This window comes from Tarenaya hassleriana, unplaced genomic scaffold, assembly GCF_000463585.1.
Source record: "Tarenaya hassleriana unplaced genomic scaffold, ASM46358v1 Cleome1, whole genome shotgun sequence".
Classification (NCBI taxonomy): domain Eukaryota; kingdom Viridiplantae; phylum Streptophyta; class Magnoliopsida; order Brassicales; family Cleomaceae; genus Tarenaya; species Tarenaya hassleriana.
In genome coordinates, this window is record NW_010960187.1 from 5,162,779 (window position 1) to 5,173,483 (window position 10,705).

Here is a 10,705-nt window from a genome sequence, read left to right on the forward strand (position 1 = left end):
ATTCCTGAGAACTTGGTCCCAACCACTACCGGGGCTCGTGTCCAAATAATCGTAAGGAACAGCCGTCTTCAAGCCAGGCCTTACACTACATTGGCTCTCCACTATCCTCATCTCCACTTCCTCGCCTTCGTTTCCGCCAATTCGTTCGAGTTCCTCCCGTGTGTACATCAATGGCAGCGTAGACGCACCCCATGGATTGAAGTCTATGAGTTTTACTCGCCTGTTACCAGTGACGTATACGTCGAAAATGTATTTGTCTGATTCGAACTTCGCTCTCACGGATTCATGGAAGAAGTCCTCGATCAGGGCTTTGAGCTCTTCTTTCTTGTCCAGAAGAACAGGGTAAAACGTGGTGACCTCGCGCTGACACATCCCCACGAGCTGATTCGATCGGACAAAGCATCGGAATTCCATGTCAGGCCTCAATGAAGGGTACCATTTTCTCAGGGCAAGGAAGAAACTTGGCGGCCTGGAGATCGTTTTGTCGGAACACGAATCATATGCGTGACACAGATCATGAACCAGCGAGTCCGATGAACGTAACAAGAGAGCAATCTCACTGAAACATGTGCACCTTAGATTCTGTGTCGGACTGATCCACGCAGCGTCCTTCGGGGCACTCCAATTCAGCTTCGGGAATACTGCTCCGCCAAGGCTCTCGATTGAATCCTTGATCTCGAGCTCAAGCTCCGGGAAAGATGGAGCAACCGTTGGCTCAGCTTCGTCGTCTGATCCTTCGGAGACTTGGTAATCTTCCTCTTCGTAAGGATTGTGGACTCTGTTGGCGAGAGCGTCCTCGTTCGCAACAGAAGCTGGAAGAACGAATGGCCCAGAATCATCGGCGATGTAATCAACGAAGGATTCTGGGAGTTTGTGGATTTTGGTCTTGATGGAGACGGATTTGAATTTCGGGTACCATTCCTGAATCTGGCACCGGATTATCTCCTCTTCCTTCATCGCTGAAATCAAGAATCTAAACAAAATTCACCAGATGCAAATACCAAAGAAGCTTGAAAACGTCACAATGAAAGAGACGAAGATGATCCGAAGGCGGCGAGGTGTCGTCGAGTTAGGGATGGAACGTTTGTCTTTAACGCCGTCACATTTGTTTTATGGGCCGAAGGCCCAAAAGCCCAATGGGATTGTTTTTGACAACTTGAAATGAATAATTTAAAAAAAAAAATCTTTCCCCCAAGTTCCATCACATTTTTTTTATTGATGAATTACAAATACTTTGTTATCAATTTTCATTTGGGCTTGGGCAGATCAGATTGGAGATGGATTTACCACTGTGAATGGAGAGATCAATTTATTATCGAAATATTAATAATATGATGAAATATAACAAAGATATAAAACGAAAACAGAGGCTTAAACACACTGTAGAGACAAGTGACATTCACTACAGTACAAAACTCTTTGCAAAGTCTTAATTTTTAACTCTCTCTTCCCGGGAAATCAAAGATTCCGACCAAAAGTATTCGTGACGGCGGTCTGGTTTCCCGATGAAGCTTACATATTACGTATATACGTATACGCGTACTGATACATACGTACATCGTATCAGCTTCTCCAATACAAAAGCAGCATAAACACAAGAAAGATTTCTTCTAGAAGCCACCTTGCTTTGTATTTCAACAGAGGTTTTGCAGCAGAAACGACGGACCTGTATATTGGGAAGAAAACTTATATTCTAACGATACATACATACATATATATGTATTATATAAAGAAAGATAATAACCAATCATCATCATCATCATCATCAGAAGAAGAAGAAGAAGAAGAAGAAGAGAGAAAAGGGTTTTTACTTGGATGCATCATACGAGCATTTTCCGTAGCCTGCAAGTAACCTCAAGAAATTTCAGCATATATATATATATTAAAGATGATATATAAGAACTCACTGATACTCTATATTTTTTTTACAGAAACTTCAACATCTGCTATTAGGGTTTTTATTATAGAATGACTTACTGGGATTGATCTTGGTAAGGGCAGCAGTTCCACCGAAATGACAAGAGATGAGATTGTTGCCATTGGTCTGGTAATAAGAGTTAAAGGCGAAAGAGGCGTGAGAGACGAGTGTGTTAGGCTCGTAACAATCTCCACCTTCTTCAATGGCGGAACAATCAGCCATTCCAGTTCCACACGCCCAATCGAGCGCCCTCTGTAGATCCATCTGCGACGAACCAGGCCTTGCCACGCACCACGTCGTCCCCTCCAAGAACGTCGCGTTTCCCTCCGGCGGCGACCTCGACGTTATCGGAACCACGGCCTCCGATTTCATCACCGCCTCCCTCTTCGCCACGCCTATATATATATACATACGGAAACGTGTAACGTACGTATATGTGTATGTAAGATATATATATGAAGACATGCATGAAGATGCGTGTGTATACTTACTGTGGGAATTGAGCATGTGTAATAGGAGGAACGAGAAGAGCAAGTTCTTCCACGTTCTCTCTCTCATTTGAGGGAATGCAAGCAGCAAAACCCTAAACCGTATAAGCATATAGAGACATTCAGATGGCTTATATATATCGATTCTCTAATTTTTTTTTCAGAAATAAATTTCTTGAAAATACGAGGTTTTTATGTTTACTACAAAACTGAATGCAGTGGAAGTATCTAGATGCGAAGGAATCGGAGGTGCCTTCAAGAGAAATGGAAATAATATTTTTTTTTTAAAAAAAAAATTCTTTTCTTGTGGTCACAGAAGAAGTAGCAACAAACCTGAGCTTTTTAAACTTTTAAAAGGGTTTTATATTATTATAGTAAAGTTAAAATCTAACACTTCCATTCCATGCAATAAATTAATTATATGAATTGTCTGAATTAATTAACTGCGCACTCCTATTTATAAAGATGATTCCATTATTTCATTTTCACGTACATGTAAATGCATAAGAAAAGTGATTCGCAAGCAAAGAACAAGGGAGCACAAAAAGGCGCTATACCCTTCCCCTGGATATATTAAAAAAATATTCTTCATTTCTTATTTTGATTTCAACCCATATATTTTTCTAGATGATAATGGTCATGTATTGATTATATTGATCATAACATTAAATTTATAATAGTGATCATAATAATTTGATATAATCATTATAAATTTAACGTTACACTAATGATTAATCCTAGTATTATTGTTGTCTGTCAGACATTCATACGAGTTAAATTCAAAATAATAAAAAACGGAGAGTATATATTTGAAAATGACGCACTCCCCTCGGTATAGTTTTATGTATTCATACATAATCAAAGACATCATCTTTTCTTTTTTTTTTTGAGTATGGGGCCGACACATTTCACTCACAAAATACCAAAATTTAATTTATGCATAATTTTGGTTGAATTTATTTTTGAGAAAGCATATATACGACCGACACCTGCAAATAACTCAGAAACAGATAACTATTTCGCATGGAAAAGCATCTCTCAGTCACCTGAATTTGAGACATGACAACTTTAGGACATAACCATGAAACTTCCCTCGCTCTTAAACCACCGACAGACAAGGTTTTTTACAAGACAAAATGTCACAACCCCAAACAAGAAAACAAGAACTCAGAAGAAAAAAAAAAGGTCATTAAGAAGATTAAACAAAAGCTCCATTATATTCACTCAATGAAGCCTAGTGAGTTCCTCTACTCTCTTGCAGAGCTCCTCCACTGGAACATTCATGGCTTTGGAGATTTCCTCCATCTTACTTCTGCTTAGATCCACAAACGACTCGATCAGGTCCCCGTCCAGGAAATTCCTCGCGTCTGCAGTCCTTTTCTCGTTATTGAACGATCTCCAGTGTTCATGGTTCAACCCTCCCACTCCCTTTATCACTTTCCTCAGGTTGGCTTGCAGTTTCTCCAGGAACATGTATTGCTCTTGTGGCAGTGATGCTATCACTCCGATTACTCCATTCACTGTCCCGAAAATCACTGTTGGAATCTGCCCGATTTCAGAGTCAGGCAATCTCATGACGAGAGATCCATGGCGGAATCTGTTCACAAACTCTCCGAGGTGGTATTCGCCGACCACCTCTAGTCGCCCTCGTTCTTCATCTGTAGCCCCTTCGCTGTTCTTCCTCACTGTCAGTAAGTTGAAGTTGTTTTCAGCGCCGAGGTAGATGTCATCGTCGAGAATCTCAACTGCTGACATCCAGTTCGCGTTATAGTCTCGTGCCCGTTCCTCGATTGCTCCTTCCTCATGCTTTAAACCATGAAAAATAATTGAGTAAGCCATCGAAACAAACACAAAGTTAAATGCATTATTAGCCACGGATCCTAGAAGGGAAATCCATATCAGCTTGAACACAAGAAACTTCGAGTTCTCCCTAAGAATAGGGAAAAAAACAGATTTGAGTCAGTAGCTCACCTTGTAGATCAATAAGGAAATTGATTTCATCAGGTCACCAACGACGATGAAATCTCCACGGGTCTGAACATAGAGAGCTAGTATGTGTCCATGATGTCCACATTCAGACTGCAACTCACGAGTTCCATCATCCCGGAGCATCCACTTGTACAACTGAATCTTCTGATTAATGGCAGCGAGCAGTTTGCCATTGAAGGCGTTAAGAGAATATACAGCTCCCTTGGTTTCCTTCTCGGCAATCAGCTGCAACCTCCCTTCTTCCACAACAAAAACCAAGATCCTTCCCTATATTCATAGAACACCACAATCAAGGACAATTGAAGAGAAACAAGCACATTTTACCGTCATCTATTTGGAATCCAGGTAAACAGGAAACTCGGTGCAAGTTTACCTTGGTTGGTTCGTTTTCCTCGGGCAAAACATATGCTGTCCCAACACAGTAATATACGTTTTTATCGTCGGTAAAAGAACAGCTGAGGATGGAGCAGCCATATTCAAAGGCATCCAAGGGGTAAGTTGACAAAAAGTCAAAAGTTTGGTCATCTAAGAGACGAACAAAATGCATTTCAGATTCTTCTGCATTTGGTTGGTTTCTCAAACTACAGATAGCAAACGTCCGTGTCTGTTCTTGATGACAGATACGACGAGCATGCTCTCCAAGAGGAATAGTGCGTATGTGAAGCTTCTGAATATCATCAATTGTGCCAATAGTAAGTTCCCCTTCTCTGGCAATGGCTAAGCTGCCCAGGCAAAAAAAAGGCAGAAAACAGATTTCACTACAATAAGGTTCTATGAAGATGAGAGTAAAACCCATTTCACTACACTACTATAATATGCTAACTGATATAAAAGCCATGGTCGAGGTTGATCTAAAGGTAAGATCAAGCAAATAACCTCTAAATGTACTCGAGGGAAATAAAAGAAAGCAATTACCTATCCGGAAAAGCAGCAGAGTTGAAAGGACACATATGACTAACTTCTTTCAGATTGACGTTGCTGTATAGAAGCTTTCTGTTGCTACTGTAAATTACTGTCGGCCTGTCTGATGCAGCAAAGACATGTGTTGCATTTTTTGATGAAAATGTACGAAGTGTTATAGGCTGAGTCCCTAGTGATACTCTTTTTCTGTCTCTTACTTCCCCAGTTCTAGTGTCTAACTGGAAGTTTAGAAGATGACCATCTCCAAGAGCACATAGCAAGTAGGATATCTGAAATAGAAAAAATCACAAAAGAGAAACAAATAAAATCGTTAGTAGAGAGCACATAAGATACATTATTATACTACTGGCTGAAAGCAGCCATATGACACTTTGGACATGAAGGTACCATGATTTCATACCCCTTCAAATGCACAGAGAAGAACAGACCGAGGTATTATCTCTCCTCCTAGTTTCTCCTCTGTGAGAAGAGTCAATTCTGGTAGCGAAAAAATTCTCACACTTATATCTGTCCACGTTCCCACTGCAGCTAGCTGACTGTAGTTAGGATTCTCGCCAATAGGATTTATATCAAGACAAGAAATCTCATAATCCAACTTCTCATGTTTCACTTCCGTCAACGTCCCATCTCCAATTTCTAGATAAACCAGATTCCCACCTCCAGTAGCCAAAAGAACCTAGAACGTCAAAATAAAGGATGCACATTAACCATTTATCTTAGCAGCTCGGTTAATAGAGATATGCTGCACAAGTATGGTTGTGTGTGCAGTTTTATTGCCTTTAGTTGTTCTTATTAGCCATTGAAACACCTAACATTTGCATGCTAAAATTCTTGGCATTCTTAAGAGATTTTCCATATATGTATTTATTGCATCTCACTCTTGAAAACAATATTCTGCACTCATCTCGTTATTCTGCTCCATACATATTCAACAGGGATCCATTTATAAAAGCGGTTTTCAAATCACTGTTGCATCTCTAAAAAGTTACTCCGACATGTAATCTGAGAAGCAACAGAAAATTCCGTTTAACCGTCCAGAAAAGCATAGAGTACTTGTCCCTCTAAATAAATAACTCTCAGTGTCCCAGTTAGATATAGATTAAATCAAAAAAGAGTACAAACAAACCTGGCTGGCATTTGCAGTCGCAACATTAACAGTATATCCAGGTCGGACGTGCCATTCATTACGCAATTCTCTTGTAGTAGAACTGACCAGTCTAACAGAATTTGAAGTAACCTGATTTAGAAGAGACAGCAATTAGTACATACTAAAGGAGAAGAGAAAAAGAGAAAAGTGGACAAGAAACCGTCTAAATTGAAAATACAGATATGGACCATAAGAATAAATTTATAATAGATTTTCTTTAAAACACCAAAACCAACGATACTATAAGAAAAAAGAGGAAAACAAAACTTAATGGTGATATTTTGAGTACACACTAATATTCACCAAATAATTTTGATGAGACGCAGGCAGCTATGCCATGTCAGATTAAAATTCATTTAACTTCAAAAGACAATAAGGGCAAATTTCAAAAGCAACAAGCACGGGCAGGAAACTATCACGAACAAGCTCTAGAATAACATACTTGTACAAGCTGATTGAAGACAGCATCGTGGCAAAATAAAGTCTGCACTTGAGACAAGAAACCCTCAATCTCTGTTTCTTCCAGTTCATCCTCTAAGTTCATGGCTAAGATACGCGATTCACTGATAAAACTAACGACAAGGAAGGTGTCAAAGGGGTCATCAATGGATGATTTCAGTGACCACATCCCTTTGATACCTTGAAGTTCCACGGAAGCCTGTGATAAAACAGAGAATTAAGAGATCACACCAGATGAGAAAATTCCCTGTTCAATACATATAGATATAAATAGACATTGCTTATATAAAACATACCTGTTCGTTGATTCCTATCCCATTACGAACTATGCGGAGAGAACCATCTTTATATGCTCCGGAGCAAGTAACAACCTGGCCTTGCCCCTGCCTTTCAAGGTCAACTACACAGAAATCGACAATAGGCCCCAGGTTGACATACCTTTCCAAGACTTCAACATATGAGCCTTTTGCATCAGGGTGTAGATTTAGCTTTATAAGCTGCATTGGAGATATATCACAGGCATATCATCAAAAAATCGAGATGTTTTGGTTATTCATGTTCTTAATAGGAATCAGAGGAAAGGAAAAGGAAACACACAAACAACTTGGAAAAGCAGTACTTAAAGAATTATATTATTTACATTCCTACGTGAACAAAAGTTTTTGAAAAAAAAACATAGAAGGACAACCATGTCGTACAGACCTGTGAATCGCCATAGCTTGAGCCAACAAAGACAACTGCATTGTCAAGATATGATATGGTAGATGCAATTGATGTTTCACCCAAAAGCTCGATTTTCAGACCCGTGACCCTACAGAGTAAAAATAAAATCAGCCATGCATCTCAGTAAAGCATTCTTCCATTTACCATATGAAAGAATGCAATAAAGATATATACATGACTCACTTTTCCTTCTCATGCGTTATGACAAGCAGGTGAACAAGCCCGGCATGGTCACCAAGAAGATACCGAGAGCCATCAGCATCAACTCTTCCGTAGGCTTTTGTGATCGACTGCACATGCAAAACGAATTTTCAAGAGGAAAAATATCAAACCAACGAAGTAAAAGGGTGCCAATTCATAAGATTTGCAAATGTCAAGAGAACCAGACTTTTCAGAAAAGTAACCTACAGGTCTTATTGGTATTGCTTTGAATGCGTTGGCGCTGCAATAGACAATAGTTTCTTCTCCGATGATAAGGACACCACATAGAGGTGGGGGTACAGGTATCAAAAGGTCAGCACCGTTATCTAGATTGTTCTGTGACCAGGGCCCCTCAATAAAATCCTTATCCTTCAGAGAAACTTCATAAGTTTTAACATGCCGAGCATCTTTGTTATCCTACAAAACCAATCATATGTGAGTTTCACCCGCGAAAATTCTAAATTCCACAAAACGAAATAAATTAAGCTTAAAAGAAAAGATCCAACTGACAGCTACTCGATGAGAAAATATAGAGACAAGAGATCTCAGCCAGTCTGCTACACAAACTAACCACCAACAGGACAGAAATAAAACCAAGTCGCAAAAATAAATATGCCATCCATAACCAACAAGGTTCAAACTTGGCCAAAAACAGGTAGAGATATTACAGACCTGATAAAGAACTGCAATTGTGGGTTTTGAACATCCATACAAAAACTTGATATCCAGGACCTGTAATTCCTCCAGCCTTAAGAAAAAGACATCATAGTCAATATAATGACTTTATGGTCCACAAAATAATAAGTTCGAAAAGAAAAGCATGGGTATTGCGAGACTAATTGTGGGAGTTTGAAGCGAATCTGATGCATGAAACAAGTATTCCCTAGAACAGGGACGATGAACACAGGAGAATGACAAACCCACTTACATAAAGAGAGAACAAAACTTAAGATCTATAGCTTTCGACCTACAATATGCTACTCTTCAGAGCTAAACTATCATAAAACCATATGAAACAGTACCTTATGTTAAACGCTTCCTTGAGTTGTCCTTTATTATCAAATGGAATGACCTAACAAACAAAGCAAATAAAATAGAGTGCAAGTCATAATGATGCAAACCAAAGGATCACTGAAGTTTGGTACAGTTCATTAAATTTCTTTCAGCGGCAACATCATACCTTAAATAACCCGTCATACAGATGGAGTCCAATTAACCTACAATCAGGGTCGATGATACCAATCTACAAAAGCCGGTGTTGAAAAAAATTAGCTGCATGCCTACTTGAACCATCAATTATAATGAAGGTAAGATTTGGAGAAGATGAAATTCAACCCATTTGTAAACAGAGTGCGGGATATCTAAACTTGGTACCTGACCATTATCTGTTGGTCGACCTATGCGATCAGATACATCTCCCATTGCTCTACCAAATACAGAAATATTAGGCGATGAATCAAGCAGGATCAACAATGTAGAAATAATGCTTCACAAATATAACAGAAAATTCGGGACAGAGTCTATTTACATATCTTAAACCATGGAAAAGCCTCCCATTCTCTGAAGGCAATCTTGTTAAAGAACACAAAGTTTTTAGGATGTTATAGTCACTACCTACCAACCCAATTCAAATGAAAAAGCAAAACCAGAGAGAAAAGAAAACAAAGCAAATGCTAGTAATTAACTACAACCTCATAAAAAAAACACTAAGCACAATCACAATTCTAAAATAAACATTCAATCATATTCTAAACCCACAAAGTGAATGGATCCTAAAGCAGCTTATCAATGAAAGAAAGGATATGCTATGAATGCTATCTAAAATCGTGCAAGCACATAGCACAATCACGAAACGGGAAAAGGTGAGGGATGCGAGACAAGAACACCTAGGCATAATCATGATAACATAACACTTATACTACTAGCTTGACATCAGTGGAGAAATGAATAGTTAAGTTCATTTAAGAATTAACCTCGTAATGAGCTCTGAGGACTCGGCATCCCATTGAAGAACACAAAACTTGTATCTCTCAGTTGCAATAAACAGAAAATCTTGCGCTTCACCCTGCAAAAGACAAAGGGGCATCAGTCAAGTTTCCATTGCAATTTACTCATAATCACCCAAAACCACGGATATATAATAATAAAACCATACTCACATGGGGACGAAACAGCTCCAGTGTTGCAATTCTTCCATATATAGGAACATCTAGCATAGGCTGCACAGAATTTCCAATTAACTCTACATCCGCTAAACTACAGAAGTATTTGCAAAACCTCCACTTGGTGGAATAATTATATAATGCTACGATAAATTTTTTAATGTTATACTAGGAATCCATGTAAAAACACTCTTCAGATTCTTCTGCATTTGGTTGGTTTCTCAAACTACAGATAGCAAACGTCCGTGTCTGTTCTTGATGACAGATACGAAAGAAAACTAATCTGATTCAATGAGAATAATACCTGGAGACCCTGAGGGGTTAGCAAATGAATTTCAACACGGGTGCACTTCCTGAAAAAGGGCGAATAAGCATGTCAACAGACATCATAAGAGACCAGCTTGAACAGATAACTTGTCCAAGCTAGCGACCGGAATTGTCTAACAAAATACTCGATGTAAGAGCCTTCAAAAAAACTCGAATCAACAAGCGGTAAACGCCAATATTTGACACCATCTAGACAACAAGCTTAGAAATCTGAGCACCCTCGGCTAACAACCCAGAATCGAGTAGAGCACAAGGCCTAGGAAGTAGGAACTAGGAAACCGAACCTTGAGAATCTTATTGGAAAACCCTAAAACCCGAAATTAACAAGTCACAGCGAAGGACCCCAAAAAGGACGAAAAGGACAGGGAAA

General features: G+C 39.1%; 3 protein-coding genes across 3 annotated transcripts in view; all 3 read right to left on the reverse strand.

Moving 5' to 3' along the window:
• The window catches only part of LOC104812357 (cell division cycle protein 123 homolog), a 1,497-nt gene extending 436 nt beyond the window's left edge, over positions 1-1,061 (reverse strand). Inside the window, exon 1 of the mRNA XM_010539484.1 lies at positions 1-1,061. Within this exon, the coding sequence (XP_010537786.1) occupies positions 1-957 (957 nt within the window). The 5' untranslated portion in view covers positions 958-1,061.
• A 266-nt stretch (positions 1,062-1,327) lies between these two features.
• Positions 1,328-2,588, reverse strand: LOC104812365 (glucan endo-1,3-beta-glucosidase 1). The gene is made up of 4 exons (XM_010539495.2): positions 2,410-2,588; positions 1,978-2,313; positions 1,812-1,842; positions 1,328-1,666 (listed from the first exon to the last, which is right to left on the reverse strand). Exons 1-4 carry the CDS (start codon positions 2,516-2,518, stop codon positions 1,564-1,566), a joined length of 579 nt encoding a protein of 192 aa, XP_010537797.1. The 5' UTR covers positions 2,519-2,588; the 3' UTR covers positions 1,328-1,563.
• An 814-nt stretch (positions 2,589-3,402) lies between these two features.
• Positions 3,403-10,705, reverse strand: part of LOC104812376 (DNA damage-binding protein 1a) — a 7,590-nt gene continuing 287 nt past the window's right edge. Inside the window, exons 2-19 of the mRNA XM_010539506.1 lie at positions 10,313-10,361; positions 10,006-10,065; positions 9,820-9,911; positions 9,221-9,272; positions 9,027-9,089; positions 8,869-8,918; positions 8,519-8,594; positions 8,054-8,263; positions 7,829-7,935; positions 7,625-7,733; positions 7,219-7,419; positions 6,906-7,121; positions 6,443-6,553; positions 5,717-5,992; positions 5,311-5,585; positions 4,769-5,117; positions 4,378-4,662; positions 3,403-4,212 (exon numbers count right to left, since the gene is read on the reverse strand). Of these exons, the coding sequence (XP_010537808.1) occupies positions 3,631-4,212; positions 4,378-4,662; positions 4,769-5,117; positions 5,311-5,585; positions 5,717-5,992; positions 6,443-6,553; positions 6,906-7,121; positions 7,219-7,419; positions 7,625-7,733; positions 7,829-7,935; positions 8,054-8,263; positions 8,519-8,594; positions 8,869-8,918; positions 9,027-9,089; positions 9,221-9,272; positions 9,820-9,911; positions 10,006-10,065; positions 10,313-10,361 (3,163 nt within the window). The 3' untranslated portion in view covers positions 3,403-3,630. The remainder of the gene's footprint in view (positions 4,213-4,377; positions 4,663-4,768; positions 5,118-5,310; positions 5,586-5,716; positions 5,993-6,442; positions 6,554-6,905; positions 7,122-7,218; positions 7,420-7,624; positions 7,734-7,828; positions 7,936-8,053; positions 8,264-8,518; positions 8,595-8,868; positions 8,919-9,026; positions 9,090-9,220; positions 9,273-9,819; positions 9,912-10,005; positions 10,066-10,312; positions 10,362-10,705) is intronic.